The 21,324-nt window shown below is 33.8% G+C and overlaps 1 protein-coding gene across 4 annotated transcripts in view; it reads left to right on the top strand.

The window, feature by feature from the left end:
* CPQ (carboxypeptidase Q) overlaps positions 1–21,324 on the top strand; it is a 651,739-nt gene that overhangs the window by 10,010 nt on the left and 620,405 nt on the right. For 2 of the 4 annotated variants that reach the window (XM_074268909.1, XM_074268941.1), the window contains exon 2: positions 16,225–16,399. The exons of the other annotated variants lie outside the window; for them this stretch is intronic. In XM_074268909.1, coding sequence (XP_074125010.1) covers positions 16,395–16,399 — 5 coding nt within the window. In that variant the 5' untranslated portion in view covers positions 16,225–16,394. The remainder of the gene's footprint in view (positions 1–16,224; positions 16,400–21,324) is intronic. 4 annotated transcript variants of the gene reach the window in all.

The raw sequence follows: 21,324 nt of genomic DNA, 5'->3' as shown, positions 1-21,324 counted from the left end.
TATCATTTCTTCTTCTCTTGCCTTCTCCTTCTTGGAATTATCATGCATGTATTTAACTGTTTGATGCTTTGTATCCTTCTGTAAGCTCCTTGAGGGCACCATGTTTTGCATATAAAGTCTTTTTAAACAAGTTGGAGTGTTTTGAACAGGAACACAAAGTATCTGTGATTAACCTACCAGGTTTTAGGTATGAAGTCACAATACTTGAATGGCCAATGGGCCAATTTTTATTCCAGAGTTTCAAGGTTTCCCTAGGCAAGGTGTTAAGTCTTGACGGGTTCATCTGGAAATAAAATTTCCATCCTTGAGGGATCCAAGGACTGATTTGAGGAGGGGTAGAAAGAAAATTGAAAGATAGAAGACTGATGTGTGATTGTTTTTAAGACTCAGCAACTGATTGGATGTAGGAAAAGGGAAAAAAAGAAAAAGCTGAGTCCAATGTGATTGGGTGACTGAAAGAATGGTGATTCTTGTGGAATTTCTTGGCCTCAGTTCCTCCTCGATAAAATGTGGTAGAGAGACTTCTAAATGATTCCTAAATTCCCTTCTGGCACTGATTTATGATATGATGATTGGGAGGGTATTGATGATTTGTTTTAAGCTACAGGCTTTGAGGATATTTGCCATGAACTGTATTTTCTGAATTTTAATTGATTTTCTATTTTAAGTAAATTATCTTTCCACTATCCTTATGAGATATCTTAGTTAAAGTAATGATCTGTAGGGATGGGGCTCACTAGTATCAATTTGATTAGACTGAACCAGAATCAGGCTATCATGCTTTTGAGAAGCTGGAGGATGAAAGGAGGGTGGGTCTATGCTAACTGGATTGTTTCTTTTCTTATGCTTCCATCACTTTTCATATTTTCATTTATGTCTTCCCATATTCCTCTGAATTCTTCATATTGATTATTCCTTTCAAGATAGTAATCATATATCACAGTTTAACCATTCCCCAGTCATTTGACATATATTTTGTTTCCTGCTTTTTCCTATCACAAATAATGCTGCTATGAATATTTTCTCTTTTTTATTGCTTTTATTACTATTGACTTCCTTGGGGTATAAACTTTCTAGTGAGATCTCTGGGTGAAAGGATATAAACAATTGAGCAACTCTTCCTGTATTATTGCAAATTATCTCCCCTTATAGTTGAGCTAATTCAGAACTTTACCAGCAATGAGTTAGCATTCCTCTTTTCCAGTAGTTCCTTCAATAATGAGTTTTTTCATTTTATGTCTTTAATGCTTGGATGGGTGTGAGATGAATCAAGTTTGTTTTAATTTGTTTTTCTTCCATTATTTGTGACTTTGAACTCTTTTTTTTCCCAAATGGTTGTTGATAGTTCATATTTATCCTTTTGAAAAGAAAAAGTTCATATTATTTTTCTACTTGACCACGGACTACTGGATAACTCTCAATTAACAGCTTTATTTCAGTTCCCCCTGGATTTTGGATCCCAAGTTAGACCATAGGCCTCAATGTAAAGAACATTGGATTTGGTATCAGAAAACTTGATTTTAACATTTCCTATGTATCTTTAAGCAAATCAGTTAATGTCTATGGGCCTGTAATTTGTCACCTGTAAAAAAAAGATGTTGGAAGCTAGACAACTACTCTCAAACTCAAATAGAAAGAACTCTCTGTAGGCTGTATATTCACTTAGAAAAAACATTAATTATTGCATTCGTTTTATTGTATTTTTATTTACTTTGTCAAATATTTTCCACTTATAATTTATTCTGGCTAAGTCTGCACTGGGGTATGTTTAAGTTTGATATCTCTATAATAGGTCATCTTCAAATCAAATCAAAGATCCTGTGGCTATGACATTATGTAAAGATTTTCCCTAATTGATATCTTTTCCTTTGATTCTAAATCCATTAATTGTATTTGTATAGAAGCCTGGTGCATTCAAAGAATTCACCAGTGAAAAATTTTACTCCTCCAAATGAATTTTCTTATTTTTTTATTTTTACCTAATACTATGTATCCCTTTAATAATTTGATACATATGGAACTAAAATCTGCCTAACATTTTTATATTATTGTATTAACACAGTCTAGTCTTCAATTATTCAGGTTTTGTTTCATTTCTATAAGATTATTTTTTGTGGTTATAATTACACAGTTTTTGTGTTTGAAGTTATTTTAAGTGGAATTTCTCTTCTTTTAAAATATATTTAATATTTTATTTTTCCCCAGTTACATGTAAGACAATTAAAAAAAAATTTGTGTTTAAAACTTTGAGTTTCTGATTTTCTTCCTTCCTTCGTCCCTCTCCCCACCACCATTGAGAAGGCACGTGATGTTATGCAAAATGTTTCCATAAAAGTCCTGTTGTAAAAGAAGATGCAGACTCTCTCCCCCCTACCAAATAAAAAAAAAAAAAAAAACTCAAGAAAGAAAAAATTAAATATGCTTCAATCTGTTAGATACAATCAGTTCTTTCCCTGGGTATAGATATTATTTTTCATCATAAATCCTTTAGGGTAGTTATTGATGATTGTATGGCTGAGACTAGATAAGTCATTTCAAGGCTGCAATATGCAATGCATATGGAAAACCCACTAGGGAGGGGTAATTAATATATGGTAATAGGGTAATGAATATAGGTAATATATGGTAATAATGTGGTAATATTATAATTAGCTGGACTTCTTCATAAGTTCACCCAAGGGAGAGCAAATACTTATTTTTCTGGGAGGCTTTGGATGTATGAGCTTTGACTTTGTTATCTTCTTCTTATTGTATATTTTGATTTTCATTGTCACCAGAATAACCTTCTGTGGTCAGAAATTTTTTCTGTTGTTTGTTCATTTTCTCAAGCTATTACTTGACTTATAATGCTTTGTTAAAGTAGGGCTATATTTCCAGGTGTGGAGGGTGTCACTATCCCTCTGCATGCAAGTTCTAGCTTACTAGTGATCCTCCTCACCCTGAGACTGTGATCCAGTACTGTCTTGGGGAGCTGAGTCCATATGGGCAAAGCAACAGAACTTTAATTTATCTCATAGCTGTCTGCATCTGGCTTCTTGGATTCTCTACCTGGATGATTGATAAAAGATCCTTTCTAGATATATTCCACAACTGAGCTCTGTTTAATTTGGGATTCAAGTATTGGGGAGCAAACATAAACTGTGGTATTGTCTTTGAAAGAATTCAAGCCATCTCCAAGTTAAGTAAAAGCATTTGTTAAGACTAATTGAAAATCATATACTCAGAATGGGCTGTATTGGAATCTACCAGAAGTTAGCAGCCCAACAAAGCAAGACAAAGATATTTATGGAATCTGATTATATCACAAGATATGCAGATTTGTGAGGTTACAGAAGAAGTTTGCTAAAATGGGGAAGTCCTAAAGCTTTGTTGGAACTGTGTATGTGGTTACCAAGAATGCATATGGAAAACCCACTAGAGAAAGGTTATTAATATAGTATTAATACTATAATTAGCTGGACTTCCTCATAAGTTCACCCAAAAGACAGTAAGGAAGGAGGGTACATCGATGCCATGTTAGGGGAAGATTAATTACAGTTTGTGGTTTAATGTCCTGATCTACATCCTGTTGTGCTGCTTTCTTATTAGTTGATGTCTAAACTTGATGGATGATGGAATTATACACCGTGTACCTGTACCTGTTGGCTAGTGATTGAGGATTTCTGTGGGGTTTGGATTAGGGGAGGGAGCAGATCTGGTCTGGGAGCAACAATCAGAATCCCATCCAGGGTATTCTAGTTCATGGGTGGCTCTATCTTGAGTTTGGGATAAAACAGAAACTCCTCTTTTGGACATAGAAAGTCCTCCATAGCCTACTTCCAGCCTCTCTTTGCAGCTTTTCTCCTCTTTCTGGGAGTTTTGGTCCTGATAAATTGGTGTTCTTGCTATTCCTCACAGACAAAATCCTTCTATCATCTCGTTTCTCTTCTCTGAGGCTTCCCTATCTGGATGTATGGTTTTTTTCCCATGCCTTCAAAACGATTCAAATAACACCTTTTTAATGAATGCTTATTGATTGGTTGATTGCTCCGAGAATATTTCCATTCACTGTTTCATAATACATATTTACACATTAAAGGTAACCTTACCTTATAAAAGTCCAAGTAGTTTAAACATACTAATATAGACTCTTCTTTACCAGGAAGCCTTTATATCCCCTTCAATTCCTGATTACTTGGAGATGAGACACTATTCCACCCTGGAGTATGTATTTTACAATCTATAGTAAAATACAAGATAAATTAGAATAATATAGAATGTCAGCTTCTTGGGAAGGAAATGTTTTGTTTTCTCTTTGGACAGAGTACCTAGCAGGGCATCTGATTCTTAATAGGTGCTTAATAATAAATATGTAATAATAAACAATAGTTCAATTGAGCTGAATTATTCTTCCTTTCTCTTGGATTTATTTTTAGTATTAATCTGATGGTTTTTGTAGCTTTATTTTGTGTCTATTATTTCATTGAAGCTATTCCTTTTCTTGATTAAAAATAATTCTCTAGAATTAAATCAGTAAATCAGTAAATAAGTAAATCATCATGTTTTGGGGAAATCGATATGTTTTTCTCTTCCTTGTCCCTCACTTTCTTTTTCTTGACTTCCTGCTGCTGATAGTGGATATTCTTATTTGAAAATGCTGGAATTTGTCTGATGTTTCCTCATTACAAAGACTGCTGCATGTTCATATGAATAGTACCACTAAACAGTCTTTTATGGAAATAAAAGAAAACTTAAGTGGGAAAATAGACAGTTCTTCTGACTGCTACTAATTTAATAAAAATGATTCTTCTTAAATGAACTTATAGATATAGTGCTATTCTATTCAAATGACCAATATGAAACTATTACTATATGTAATTAGACAAAATAATAGTGAAATTCATTTGGAGGAGCAAAAGGTTGAGAGTTACCTATGGAAATAATGAAAAATACAAGTGTGAATAAAGGTCCATAATCAACTTCAAACTGTATTGTCAAGTATGCATTGAAACTCTAAGATAGTGGTTAAAAAAACAGAAGAGTAGGTTAATGAAATAGAGTAGATAAGAAAGACGCAGAAACAATAAATTCCAGAACAGAACACACTGAGCAAAGGGCTGAGCAACAACTGATTGGGAAAAGATGTTTAGACCAACAGCTTGCCTCATTAATACAATCAGTTCAGAATGATTACTTGACCTGAAAACAAAAGGTCACATCATAAAATTTTTTTTTAGAAAGAACAAAACCATAATGATAATAATAACAATAATAATGATAATAAGCTAGAAAACAAAACCAGAAAGAAATACTTTTGACTGGGAGGAGGATTCCTAATGAGAATAAAGCTAGAAGAGCTCATAAAAGACAAAATGGGTAGTTTTGACTACATAAAAATACAAAGTTTTTTCAGGAGTAAAATCAATGAAGATAAAACGAGAACAGACACTAAAGTATAGGAAAAATAGCTGCTTCAAACACTACTAATACAAGTCTAATATTGAAGATATACAAAGAATTATTAACAAAAATGCATAGTACCAGGAATATTCCTCAATAGATTTGTGGTCAAAGATATAAGAAAAAGGAGGTTTTGAAAGAATTACAAATACCTATCTGATAAAATGAAGTTTTTTTTGATCTCCCAATTGCAATGGCCTTTCCTCTCACCCCAAAATTAATTTTTTGTAAATATTTTATGTAATGTCTTTATATGTCTGCATTTTTTTCTGTAGCATATTATACTGGAAAGAGCACTTGTTTTGTGTTTTGAGGACTTTTAATACTGCCTTGTCAGTCAGTCAATAATCATTTATTAAACTTCAGTTATTTACCAGACTTTATGCTAAGTGCTGGCAATACAAAGAAAGACAAAAGGTAGTCTTTGCCCTGGAAGAGTTCACAATCTAACTCGGGACAAGCTGCAAACAATTATGGACCAAGAATCTATAAACAGCATAAATAGGAAATAAATAGGAAACAAAGGGAAGGAATTAGGAAAACTTCCTGTAGAAAGTGGGATTTTAGTTAGAAAGGAAGCTAAGAGCTATAGTTGAGGAATAAAAGAGTTCCAGGTATGGGGGATAGCTAGATAAACCACCCAGAACTGTATGTAATGTTGTAATTTTGGACTAGTCATTCATTTATAACCCTGGATCTTATTTTCAATTCTCAACTGATGCAGTTGGAGGAAAATGCCTGGAAGTCTCTTCTGATGATCTTGTATATTATATATAATAATACTTATAATAATAAGCTCCTTGGGCCCAGGGCCTGTCACATAGTAGGTGCTTAAAAATGCTTGTTAATTGATTGAAATGCTACTTAAAACAACCCAGAAATTTCCCCTCACATTTCGTAAGATGGTACAGATAAAAAAATCAAAACAGATAGTAGGGGCTTAGGAACATTTACATTTCAAAAAATAGATTTTTATTCATATGTTTTGATTTTACATAATTTCCCCCTATATACTCTCCCCTTCTCTGAGATCCAGCTTTCATAACTGAAAAAAATTGGAAGAGAAAAAGTAATTAGGCAAAACTAATTGACACATTGGAAAATATCTGAGAATATATTCAAGTTTCCAGAGAGTGGGGGGCAAAGGTATGTTAGTAGATGTCCCATGTTCCTTTGGGGCAAATCTGTGGTAATTTTAATTTTATGCTTCTTAGACCTGATTGTTTTGTAATTGTTCTTTTCATTTACATTGTTTTAATGATTGTGCATGTTGTTTTCTTGGTCTTCCTACTTTACTTTGCATCAATTTCTATGTCTTTCCAGATTTCTCTGCATTCATTCAGCTTGTTTCTTTGGTAATATTCATATATATATATATATATATATATATATATATATATATATATATATCAGTTTGATTTTTAATAGGTGTCTTTTATTTTTATGCCACTTAAATTTCTATCTTTCTCCTTCCTCAACCCATTCTAGAGAGGGATCCCTTATAATAAATATTTAAACAATAACAACCACAAAATGAGGAAGTTGAAGAAAAAGAAAATTCAAAATTCATTAAAAAAATAGTCATTCTATCCAGTGTTCTACAATTTTAGAATCTAATGCCCTTCCCTTCAAATTTCTGTGAAAGAGTTGCATCTTTTCTTCTGGGCCACAATTTTGCTTTTGCAATATTTGTTTTCAATTATTTTATGGTGGGTTTTTCTTTCCATTTCCATTTACGATGTATATATTTAATTTTTCTTTGCATTAGTTCTTGTAAGTCTTTTTGTTTCATTGGGTTTAACAGATTTGCTGTATCTTACTGAAAAATAATATTCCATATTTATGAACATCAACTTGTTTAGGCATCTGCTTTGTTTGTATTTTTTTAAGTACTACAAACCATGGTATCATAAATATTTTGGCTTATATAGAACCTTTCTTTATGTCATTGATCTCCTTGCGGTATATGCCTAGAAATGGAGTTTCCGGGCCAAATAATATAGATATTTTAGTCCCTTTATGTGTATGATTGTACTAACACTTGATGATGGAATTGTACGTATTTCAACTATTCTGGATGACAGTTTGGAATTATATTTTAAAAAATGAACACATTGTCCATGCCCTTTAATTCCCTAGAAAGTCAAAGAAAGAAACAAAGAAACACTATACACCACAATATTTTTTGTTATATTCTTTGTTGTAGAGGGCTGGAACTTTGGAGAAGTATACCTGAAACAAGGATACTTACAACAGGTGTTAACTCAGTGGAACTGATGATATGGTGGTTCTCTGGTATACATATACTTAGTACTTAGCATGGTGATATATGGTTCTCTAGTTCACACATAATCAATATGCTGTAATGATGTAATTACAATAAAGTATATAAGGGCTAAGAAGGACTGGAAGATAGACATTCCATTTTTAACCATCCTTTTGGTGTCTCTCCTGCCTCCTTCACTCCTCCACTAAGATCAAGGCTGGTCCCAAGGTCCTCCAGAAAGCTAGTCTGAACATTATGCTTTGTAGTAGCAAAAAACTGGAAGTAAATTAGGTGTCCATTAATTGAGGAATAGTTTAAAAAAAAAAAAAACAACTATAGTCTCTGAATGTTACTATACAGTAAGAAATGATAAAAATGAGGAATTCAAAAAATCTGAATGATTTGTATTAATTGATGAAGAATCAAATAAGCATAATCTAGAAAATAACATATATACTATGACAAAAATGTGAATAAAATCTAAAAATATTGATAAAATGGAAACAATAATTTTAACACTGTGATAGCTGTTATAATAACTAATAATAATAATAAAGTTAAATTCTTGATTAATTGAAAAAATAATCCTAGAGAATAAATTTTAAACATAACTCCTTTTTTCATGACAAATAAATGGGAATCTGAGAGGGCAGAATATTATCTACTTTCAGATGGGGTTCCTATCTAAGGAACTTAGTGATTTTTGTTACAAGAGAAGGTTTAATTTAGAGAGGATTTTTACAAGAAATGCCTGTGATATAAAGAAAATAGCTATCATTAAAACATATTAAAATACAAATATTACTGCTGATCATATATAAGCTCTTTTATTTCCATAATTTTTAGCATCTAATATAAATAAGTACTATATTTTCTTCGCAGTTTTCAACAGGCATTTTTGGAAACCATTAATTATGTTTTAATTTTTTTTTTTGATTGTGTAAAATTATGCCCTACTATTCAAAGTAAGATTTTCTTTTTGTATAAGCTATTTTTCTTGTTCTTTTGGCCTTTCATTTAATTTCCTGTCATCAATGAATAATATTGGGAAGTGCAGACCACCATTTCTTAACAAATAAGTTGTCTCCTGTTGGTTGCAAGTATGATTTTTCTTTAATTTGGCAGCTTTCAAACTTGGTGTCTAAATTTTTGGGTAAGTTATACTTGGGGTTTCTTTCAAATCAAATCCCCTAAATTTTATGCAGCCGAACTTTGAGTCCTAATATTAAAATTTCTAATACAATTTACTTAAGTATGACATTTAACTTCCAGGGAAGAGTCTTTTCTTTATACTACCAAATGATTCTGAGATTTTCTGTTACATTATCTTGAAGCCCAATTAGTTTGTCTGAGACCTCATCTGTTTTTCTAATTTTACTGACTTTTTACTTTACTCTCATATGTTTTGTTGTGTATATGAATTTTGAATGCCATCTCATCCATGACTTTTTGGAAGTATCTTTTGCTTTGTTAAATTTACCAGGTTTTCCTCCAAACTTTCATTTTATTCTTCAGATTTTAGAGAACTCCATTTTTATCTTTATTTCTTCTTTAAATGCTTTTGTTAGGCCTTTCATTTCTGGGAACTCTTATGATCATTCCATTCTCTCTCTCTTTTTTCATTCTATTCACAGTTAGTGAAGTCTCTTCCTTTAAAGATTTCTCACTTTTTTTAATTTAACCTCATACAAGTTTTTAGAAAGGTTGTCTATTTCTTCATTCTTTATGCTTTTTTCTGAGGAACCTTCCTTGTTAGCTTCCCACACACAAACTCCTTTCTTTGCAGGTCCCAACTTATATTGTATATTTGGCAAATAAACATTCTAATGCTACTTTTTTTCAAGTTTAGAGGGTCATAGTGAAGATCAAATGAACTAATGGAACAGTAAAGCATTGTTATACTGTGATGATGATGATGATGGTGATGAGAATGATTTATCCTTAGAAGTGGGGCCTGTTCTCATATCTTTGTATCATACTTAGTGTTTAGCACCTTATTTAATCATGTCTAATTCTTCCTAGGTTTTTTTGTGGGCTTTCTTGGCAAAGATACTGGAATGGTTTGCAGTTTCCTTCTCCAGTGGATTAAGCCAAACAGAGAAAAAAAAACACACACCTAGTAAATATCTGAGAACCAGATTTGAATTCAAATTTTCCTGACTCCAGGCCTAGTATTCTATCCACTGAGCAATCTAGTTGCTAGTTTAACACCTAGTAGACATTTAATAAGTGCTTATTGGATGAATAAAGATATTTCCTCTGCCTATTATACTAAACATTTCCTGGGCTCTCTTTTCTTTTTATCATCTCTCTTTCAATGTTTTTTGGACTTGCCCTTATTTTCATAGCCAGCTAAGATAATGAAAGAAAAATAATTATAAAGATACTGCAAAATTTTTATACTCATAAAAAAGCTTTGTCATTACAGAAAGGTATTAAACTGCCTAAATAGTCCAATTTCCACTTCAGTGCTGAGGAGAAATACAGTGTCATTCAAAGGAATCTTTTTGACTATTAAAATTAATTTTGTCTTTGAAATCCATTCTGGATCCGACCTGTAATTATTGCTTTGCTCAGTGTCCTTGTAATAAACTGATGCCATATGTATAATGTTTCAGAATTATTGTTCAAAACAGCTGGCTACTTATCTGAAATGTTTTTTGTTCCTTCCTTATGCACTTTGCTGATCTGGGGTTTTGTGAAAGGCATAATACCACAGGAGGGAGAGGAAATGAATGGAGACACTGCAGATACCAATAAGATCCTTGAACAGTGGATCAACCAATCAGGGAAAACCAGATGGATCATTTATTGCTCATCTTACCAAGGAAATAGGAAAGAGTTCTTTCTATTAATTTCTTTCCATCTTTTGATGGAAGAGCTTTTAAATATCTTTTCTTCAGTTAATAGTCCTTGCAAAAAGGATGTAGATTATGCCATTCATGGTCAAATGTATTTCTTTTCCCTTTTAAGAACTGAAGTTTAGCCTTGGAAAGAGTCAGGTGATGATATTTTGGATAGCTTTCTTATGACACTAAGATGCTGCTGAGCTCAAGATGAAAGCTGTTGATACTGTTGTTTGCAGTCTTCCTGCCATAATTCTTTTTTTTTTTTTTAGCTTTTTATTTTCAAAATATATGCATAGTTTTCAACATTCACCCTAGCAAAATCTTCTGTTCCAATTTTTTCTCTCTCCTTTCTCCCCCACCCCTTCCTTAGACAACAAATAATCCAATATAGGTTAAATATGTGCCATTCTTCTATTCATATTTCCACAGTTATCATGCTGCACAAGAAAAATCAGATCAAAAAGGGAAAAACATGACAAAGAAAACAAAAAGCAATTTGCTATATATAATTCTTATTGCCAAAGCAGCAGATAGAGAGGGCAGCAATTAATGACAGGTCTCTTTGGATATAGTTAGGGTATCAGGAAGGAGGAAAGTTGGTGGTAGTGTGTGGCAGCCAAGAAGGCTAATGAGACCGTATTAAGGGGGAATGATGTCTGAGAATAGGCTGATAATTGTCCCACTGGGCACTCTGCCTCAGTGAAAGCACATACAAAATACCATAGGCCACATATTTTAAAAGAGACATTGATTATATGAAGAGTAGGTAGAAGAAGGCAGCCAAGATGTTAAAGGATATCAAGATCATTTCATTTGAGGACTGACAGAAATAATTAAACAGAGTTGTTTAGTCTAGAGTTAAAGAAGGTTGGGGGTTATGGGTAGCATGATTATTGTCTTCAAGTGTTAGTATTTTGAAGAGGGATAAGTTTTGCTGGGCCCCAGAGGAGTGAACAAGAGGCCAGCCATGAAAGATTGTTCAAATTATTTTCATTTGTATCCAACACTTCATGATCCTATTTGGGGTTTTCATGAGGCAGAGATACTGGAGTAGTTTGCCCATTTCTTCTCTAGTTCATTTTTTAGATGAGGAAACTAAGTTAAGTCAATGTCCCAGCAAGCAAATGTTTGAGGAAGATTTTCACTCAGGAATTGGCACTAGGCCTAGCCCCCTATTCTTTGTGCTGACTTGGTTGCCCTTATGGTAGAAGGTACAAAGTGGCAATTATAGGCTTTATATAAAAAGTAAAAAGTTATGTCAAAATGTATTGGGCAGCTACAGGAAATGAGATATAGGGATATCCTGCTAAATTTTTAGCAAGTGGTTTGGGGTCTAGGGGCAGAGAGGAATGTGTACAATACATTTTTAAGTTTAAATTACATTATTATCATTTTTTCTCATCATTTTCTTTCACCTAGACAATCATCAAAACAATGAATCAAGCCCTGATTTGTAACATTTGTGAATATCTGTAGTATAAGTGGTCACAATGATTTTTAACAATTAGCTATCTTGAGTCAGTTCTAGCTAGTATCCCCTCACAGTAGCTCTTGACACTGGGGCAGATCACTTGTCTGATAGGTGATAGAAGAGTTTCTTATTAAGTTTCAGATTGAACAAGATGGTTTTCGAGGCTTCTAAAAAGCCTGCAATTATATAATTCAGAAGTGAGTGACTGAAACTGGTCTTGGTGAAGAATCTTAGACCACAGAAGGATTACTTAGAAGTTGTAGTGAACAGTAGGATATTTGTCAGGAAGTAACTCCCTGAGCCCATTTTGGTTAAGTGACTTATCTAAGATAACATAGATAATAAGTTAACAAAACTGACATTTGAATCTGGGTCCTTCAAATCTCTTCAAATCTGGGCAGTGATGTGGCACAATGGGTGGAGTGCTGGCCAAGGAGTCAGGAATATTTATCTTTGTGAATTCAAATCCTGCCTTAGATACTCACTATCTATGTGACTCTGGACAAGTCACTTTAACCCTATTTGTCTTAGTTTCCTTTTTAAAAAAAATTATTTTATTTATTTGGTTAGTTAGTTTTTGCTGAGGCAATTGGGGTTAAGTGACTTGGGGTCACACAACTAGGAAGTGTTTTATTTTATTTTTTTCTAATTATACATAAACATTAACTTTTTAAATACACAAATACACATTTTTTTATGAATCATGTTGGGAGAGAAAAATCAGAACAAAAGGGAAAAACCAAAGAGAGAAAAAAAAAGAAAAACAAGTGAACATGACATGTGTTCATTTACATGCAATCTCCATAGTTCTCTTTCTGGATGCAGATGGCCTTTTCAATTCAAAGTTTATCGGGATTGCCTTGGATCACTAAACTGCTGAGAAGAAACAATAATTTCATAGATGATCATCTTTGCCTTAGTTTCCTCATCTATAAAATGAGCTGCAGAAGATGACAAATCATCTCAGTGTTTTTGCCAAGAAAACCCCAAATGGGGTCATATAGAGTCAAACAGCATAAACAAATGAAAGGTAATTTCAGAGGGGGAGGTGCTTTGGTGGGAGAAACAGGGAAAGGTGTCCTGCAGAAGGCTGGATTTGAGCCACCTTGATCAAAGATCACCTTCCCTATAAGCAGGTAGTGAGGGACCTTTGTTTTCAGTCAAAATCATTAGTGGACACATTTGGAAAGCACTCTTTTTTGAGCTGAGCCTTGAAATCAGTGAACAGGAGAAACAATTGATTAGAATAAATAAGTGAAGAGGCAGCATATGGCACAAACCACCCAGGATCTGGGACTGTTTCTGTGTTGGTTTCCTCAGAAACTAGTAAAACTTTGATTCTAAGCTGCCTTCTTCTAAGGATGGGCTCTGTTCCTCTTTTGGTATCTTCTCTATATGACTCCCCATTCAGGGAGGGAAGAGATGCATAAAGAGAAGACGAAGTAGTTCTCTGCTTTGAAGAAACAGATGACACATTGAATGTGAAAATGGACAAGCCTCAGGAAAACCCTGAAACATCTTTAGAAGTGGAATCCAGCAGGATAATAGGGGACTGTGTGTTGTCTTGGCACGGGCCTTTCTGGCACAAACAGCCTTGTAAACAACTCTTCAAACATTTGCATCTGCACACATAAAATTAGATTCTCAAAATGTTCAATTAAAAGTTGGCCAATAGAGAAAAATGTTTGTTTCCTCAGCTGACCCACTCTCAGCTCTGGCCTCTCATTTTCATGTTGTGGATACAGCCTTAGTAGATTCAATTTTTTTTCTCTCCTTCATGGAGTTCACTCATTCTTTTATGCAGGCAAAATTCCTCTTCAAGCCAGTAGAGCTGCTGCCAGTTTGAGAACTGTAGAGTTAGACTAACTGAAGAAGAAATATAGATGGTAGCATCACTTTTCAAGACCAAAAACATGTTTTAGATATTTTAGCAGAACTCTAAACTATTTAGATCTCACTGAAGTATAAAAATAGCCAGTAGAATTAGCCCTGCCTGCCCCATTCCCAGTATAACTTAGATGGATGCATGTGTCTATGAAGAAGGTGCATATGACCAGCAATAGTCAATAGTTGGTCACCTGATAATTATTGTTGTTCTTCTTCTTTATTTTTTCTAAAAGATTTAATCAATCATAACCAGTTGTAATACAATGTGAAACTAAGGCTATACAGTGGCTTTTCAGGTTATGTGGTTTTCTCTCTGCTTTATGGAGTCCATGTGAAAAAATATAGTTTGGAGTTCATTCACAAGTGCCCCCATTTAGGAAAATCCCTAACATTCAGGCACATGTCTAGCTCTCTGCATTAATCTAAATTTATATTTGTTGCTAACTTTTATGGGTAAGGGAAGAATTCAGGTTCCTGAAAACATTTGGGTCAATAAGTAAGTATATTATCTTAAGTCATTTCAGATGTGTCTGACTCTTCATGACCCCATTTAGGGTTTTCTTGAAAAATATATTAGGATGGTTTGCTATTTCTTTTTCCAGCTCATTTTACAGATGAGGAAGCTGAGGTAAACAGGGTTAAGTCAGTTGATCAGGGTCACACAGTTAATAAGGGTCTGAGGCCAGATTTGAACTGAGGAAAATAAATTTTCTTTCTCAAGCTCTATTCACTGTTACAGCTAGCTGCTCTACAGAGAGGCATAAGAAAAGGAAACTGGGGAAAGAGCAGATCTTTTCATGGTATTTTCCTCATTCTTTAAAGAGAGGAATATAAATGGTGGCTTTAGCTTCAGTTTTTTGTTAAATTGAATATAGGGCCAATAATTCCTCCTTGATGTTTTTTCTCTATCACAATTAAGTCTTATATTAATTCTCATTCTCTTTCTCTTCTTCTTCTTCCTCCTTCTTCTCCTTTTTCTCCTTTCTTCATATTTTCTCTTTTTCTTTTCTTTCTTTCTTTGTCTCTTTCCTTCCCTTCCTTTCCCTTCCCTTCCCTTCTTCCTTTCCTTCCCTTCCCTTTCTTTCTCTTACCTTCCTTTCCTTTCCCTTCCCTTCTCTTCTCTTTCCTTTTTCTTCCCTTTTCTTTTTCCTTCCCTTCTTCCTTCTCTTCCCATTTTCTTTCCCTTCCCTTCTTCCTTTCCTTTCCTTTTTCCTTTCCTTTCCTTTCCCCTTTCCTTTCCTTTTTCCCCTTCCTTTCCTTTTCCCTTTCCTACATCTTTCCTTAATGCTAATATCTTGCCTCTGAGATTATGTCCACTTTAACTTGTATGTATCTTGTTTGAATATAGTTTTTTTGCATGTGCTTTGCCCCATTAGATTTTGAGCTCCTTGAAAATAGAAATTGTTATTTGCATTTTTTTTGGTATTATCTAGCACTGTACCTGGTACATTATAAATTCTTAATAAATGCTGATTACCTTGACAACTCTCTGTCTCTCTGTCTCTGTCTCCTCTGTTTCTCTATCTCTGTCTTTCTTGGTATCATTTCAGAGATTTGGCTAGATTTGTTCTATCTTGATTTACCACTTGAATGCATGGATTCCAAACTGACTTTCGATCTTATACAAGTCTCATAAAATGTGATTAAATTTCTTCAGCCCTTATGAATAAACATACTGTGGGATGTCACTCATTTTATCCAGTAGCTTTCAAGGACATCTTATATCTATCTATATTTTCTTAATTGATTCAGTAGAGATTTTCTCTCACCCATTTTAGATAGCAAAGCTAAAGTATTTTATTTATTCACTTGACCTCCATCCTTATAATTAGAATCATGTTTCTGGCGAGGGTGGAGGGGGAAGGGGAAAGGGCAAGGAGGAAGAGACTTTAGAATCTAGCCCATATCTTTATTTTACAGATGAGAAAACTGAGGCTCCAAGAAGATAAGTGGCTTTTTGACAATCACGCTCAAGTCATCTTGGTATGAAGTAGACTTAGGAGTTTTATTCTGGACTTATCTTTTTCCCATTGTATCATATTATTTCTCTTCCTCAGGGCTGATTCACTGAATATCTAAATTTCAGATTTGGGTAGAATCTCAGGTATTGCCTAATCCAAGTGATACTGGAAATGACTCTCTCTACCCCACAACATAATTGATAAGTGCTTATTCAACTACTCCTTAAGCAACTCCACTGAGATCTTCCAAGGCACTCATTTATTCTACTTTAGGGTAACCCTAATTAGCAAAAACATTTTTATGACATCGCCCAAATTTGCCACTTTGTAATTTATATTTATTGATCCTAGTTTATTGTAGAGGAGAAAAGAAGAGAGAAGGGAAGAGCAGAAGAGAGCAGATAATGGAAAAAGAAGGAAGAAAGGATTAAAGGAAGGAAGAGGATGGAAAGGAGAGAAAATTGGAGAATAAATGAAGGGGAGAGAAGAACAGGCAAGAAAAAATGATAGCTGACATTTAAATGCAGTAAGTAAGAGATAGATGCATACTTATTTAGACATAAGGAGAAACTACTCAATAAATATAAATTATATTTTAAAAATATTTAAATTCTTGATAGCTGGGAGAATAAGAAAAAAGATATGAAGGAGAAAGATGCAGAAGTAATCGACTTTGACAGTCTCTTGAAAGGCTTATTAACTGATTAAACACTGCTCCTAGCTCTTTTCCAGCTTTTTATCTTTAAACCTTGAGAGGCTTTGGTCTGAAGGGGACAATCTATCAGAAGGAAATCATTTCTTTGGGCTCTATTGGTAGTAACTAGAGGGAACATTACCTCCAAGGACAACAGGAGGACTAGATGCTCTCTTGCCTTGTCAAGACATTGCTAATGGACTTTTCTCAGTTGTTTTTAATGGGCTTTATTACTCCCTATGTTTGGAAATTCCTTATGACACTGAAACTAAAGAGACTTGCTTATGTCTCTGTTCTTATAAGCAATTCTCTCTTTTAACCTCTGTTATTCCCAAGGTTTAGTCCTTGGTCCTAAGGTCCCTTTCTCTTTAATCTTTCTTCAGATAACTAATCTGCTGTGACAGCTTCAGTTTCCACTATTATATGACTTTCCCCAAAGATAGTTCCATTCATTCATTTCTTACCTGCGACCTCCCTCCCCCAGCTAACTTGCAGCATTTTAATTCTTTCTTACATATTGATGTGTTGGGCATTTCAATTCTCAGCTCAGTTTTCTGTTGTCACGTGAGGCTGAGGTAACAAAAAAGTTTACATAAACTAACCAGGTGCACAAATTTGTAGATATGTAAGTATAACCTTTTTTGCAACTCAATGTTGAATGATTTAGCCCTGTGACATTTGAGGAAAATAATGAATTAAAGAAAACAAGAAGAACAAAAATAATTTATTCCTAAGCTTGGATTCGATATCTATTACTGCTAAGATAGTGGCAAAATGTTTCAAAACTTATGGATGAATTCCCTAGGAGAGAAATTTAAGATGGTCAACTCTTTTGGATTCTAGAAATCTAATTTTTAGATACCCTATACATTTCTTTGCCATATTTAGTAAAGTACTGAGGAGTTAGAATTCCTTTCTTATGTTGGACCTCATGATTAAAATAACTGTCCTTTTGTCCCAATCGTCTCTTGACACTTTAGTATCTTAGATGTTCAGCAACCAAAGGTGATGTTCCTTAGGAATATAGCTTGAGGATAATCAACGCAGTCAAGTTTGCTTTGTACATAGTGGAGCCATTGTTAATGAAAAAAGCTGCAATTTTTTCTTCCATGTTGTTTAATCTTAGGTTTGTATGCTATTCTAATCAGAGAAATTTGAGGTATGGGGAAGGAAAGGAGCACAAAAGGGATAAACTTGTAGTAGCCCATAAGTGCTGATGGCTACCACTGAATAAGACTTTATTCATTTCTTAACAAACATTTGTTGAATACTTAATATACACAGGGACACTTCACCTAGTAAAAGAGGAGGTCATAAGATGCGATCAAAAGAATGAACAATTAAGAAGGAGATATTAAGGCCTATACCTAAATAATTAATATAAGATAGAGTATAGTATATATTATAAGAAAATATTTTGGAGAAAGAAAATCTGAGAAATAACATTTGACCCAGTATTGGAGGAAGGGGAAAATTTCAGTGAATAAAGTTGGTGAGAGAAAGGGTATTTTAGCTAGAAAATGAGTTCACCTCAAAGCTATAAGGACAAAGAGATACAGAGACAAAAACACATAGAGTTTCAGTTTGATTGTAGTTTTGGGTATTCGAGGAAGGAAATATGAGACAAGACTAAGAAAGCATTTGGGGGGTAAACTGTATAAAATCTTGATTTTCAGTTTAATGATATTGGACTTTATAAAGTAGTGAGGAACAATTGAGAATCCTGACCAAAGGAGTGATGTGATCGCATTGTTTTAGATAATGAGGGCCATGAAGTGAGTTAGGAAACTAATACGATAGTTCAGAAAGAAGGTACAGAATGAAAATTATATGTATATATATATATATATATATATATATATATATATATATATATATATATATATATATATATGATATTATAAATTATTATTAAATGTTTTACACACACACACACACACACACACATATATATAACCCTCCAAATCAAAAGACATCAGTAAAAATTTACTAAAATAATAAGATAAAAAGGGTGTCTATGCAAGATTATGGTAATGGAAACTAAAGGGAAGACAAATATTGTGAAACATTGTAGACATATGTAGATTAGGGGGCAGCTAGGTGGCACAGTGGATAGAACACTATCCCTGAAGTCAGGGCAACCTGAGTTCAAATGGGGTCTCAGACACTTAACACTTCCTAGCTGTATGACCTTGGGCAAATCACCTAACTCCAACTGCCTCAGGAAAAAAATATATATGTAGACTGAAGAAATCTTGGTTACTGAATAGAGAGATTGTAAATCTTTGGGAAGAAGAAGAGAGAGGACGAACCCAAAGATTGACTCTGAAGTAATGGTTTGGGTGATTAGGAAAATAGTTGTTCTTTTCTTAGAAATAAGATGGCAGGAAGTAGAATAGGTTTTTGGGAAAGATGGTTTATTTTTGACTTAGTGGGTCTAAGGTGTCAGAACCACGTGGAGATGTCTAGGAGGCATTTGGAAATTAAGGACTGAGATATCATTCCATGATATTTCTCCAGCCAGGTGACAAGCTCCTTGAAAACAAGAACTGTATTATTCAATTATGACAAATGAAAAACTTGAGAAACAGGGCTTTTGGGTAATTAATAGTCAATTTATTAATTAGATTAGCTAATACTAAATTAATGGTCAGTGATTTTTCTTGGTAACCAAAGTCCCCTCATGGAGACCTTCATGCTCTGATTGGTGGACCTTTAATGAGAAGGTGGGTTAGGAGACTTCGGTTTACCTACAGCATTCTGGACAGAATACATTCCCAGCTGGACCATTCTGGTTGTTTTACTCCTTAAGGAGGTGGATCATTCTAAACTCTAATGGAGAGGTATCAGGCCTGATCTTGGTGGAAGAACTTGCTTAGATCCTGTTTACACTTCTCTTTATCCTGATTGAGTATGGTTTTGCCCTAGACTTGAGGAGCATGTTCCCCAAGGATGAGAGGTAATCTCATCAATCAGTCAAAGCCTTTCAGTGACTGACTGACTAACTGACCTACAGGGGGTGGGCTCTAAATGAGGAAATAAAAGAAGATTTGAAAAATAAAACTTGGCTCCTAGTTTTAATCATTGGTTATTAATATAATAGCAAGATAATAAATCCTCTCACTTCTTATAGCCTCCACTCAGCTGAGTGCATGCTAGATTCATAATGTATAGTTTAGGACTTATGGATTGATTTGATCGACAAGTTCTAGAACAGAATAACTTGGCTGTATTACAAAGGAATATCTATATCAGAGGTTCTCAAAGTATATAGTCCACAGTCCCTTGGGAGTTTCTGGGACCTTTCCCAGGAGAAGGAGTGGGGGGAAATTTATTAAACTTCTATCATGTTGCCTGAAACCATGCTTTCTAAGTGCTTTATAAATATTATCTCATTTAATCCTCACAACAACCCTGGGAGGTAAATGCTATTATTTCCATATTATTATTGAGAAAACTGAGGCAGACAACATTGCATGATTTTGGGGGGGTTACAAGACTAGTAAATATTTAAGTCTTATTGAACTCAAGTCTGGAAGACTCAGCACTTCTATATACTTTGAGCAAAAAAAAAAAAAAATCTTCAAAATACTCCCAAGATGTTACTTGCCTATAAAATACTCCTTTTTCAACTACATATCTATGTGAGTCTGGATTCTCTTTGTATACTTTTATCAATATAAAACAGTAAAAATGCAGAAACGGATAGGAAAGTCCAACTGTAAGAACATGAAAAACAATATTACTCTTCTCAATGATATTTTGTTTGAAAAATAAATTTTTTTCATAAAATATGTTACTTAGAGTTTATTATTATTTTCAAATTAACATTTTAAAATGTATCCATTTAAATTTCTAATATGGTAAATATTGATAGAAAGCTTTTAGAGGGAGATCCTAAGTAATTTTTATGAGCACTGTTGTCTTTGTATATATGGTCTGTGCTGTAAAAGTTAGCATTTTTTTAATGATGGGAAATTACTAGCTATTTCTACTCTGCTACTTACTATCTGTGTGAAAAGATTACAGTCCTGGTCTTTATTTGGCTATGAGGTTATGATCCTAAGTGCTCTTTTTTTTTTTTTTTTGGATTAATAACAATAGTTCTTATAATTTGGTTTAGGGATTTCCGAAGGTCTTCAAAACCTCTTCAAAGGGTCTGTAAAACTATTTTCTTAATAATACCAAGAACATTTTAATTTTAATATGATATGTAGATGCATATAACATAAACAAAATCTGTTGATGGCAAATCCACAACAATTTTTAAAAGTGAAAAGGGTTTCTGAGGCCAAAATTTTTTTAGAACTGCTATAATAATGTTATAATATTGTTACTATTTATTAAATAAAGTAATATTATTGTTATTGCTATAGTATAATAACAATTACATTGTTTCATAGAATTCTCATAGTTGGAAGGGACTGCAGAGGTCATCCAGTGGTTATCCAGCCTTCCCATGACAGGATAATTTCCTATTTCTTAACTTCACTATGTATATGATATTCCCCTTGTCTACTGATTTAGTAAGCCTTCAGAAAAAGGAAATGAAATTAATGATGATGACCTCATTTTGTTTTTTTTTTTGTGACCATTGCTTCCTTTTCTCACATTCACTAAACCTGTCTTTTAATAACCTTTTCTAGAATTTTGTCATGAATTCAAGTCAGACTTTCCAATCCTTGTTTGGAAGACTCCACCTTTCCCTGGCTTTTTGGAAAATCTGATCACACTTGACTTTCCTCAGTCTGTTAGCT

The sequence above is a fragment of the Sminthopsis crassicaudata genome, chromosome 1 (assembly GCF_048593235.1).
Source record: "Sminthopsis crassicaudata isolate SCR6 chromosome 1, ASM4859323v1, whole genome shotgun sequence".
NCBI classification, from domain to species: Eukaryota; Metazoa; Chordata; class Mammalia; order Dasyuromorphia; family Dasyuridae; genus Sminthopsis; species Sminthopsis crassicaudata.
Note: the sequence above shows the minus strand (reverse complement) of the source record. Positions and strands in the feature narration are given on the sequence as shown.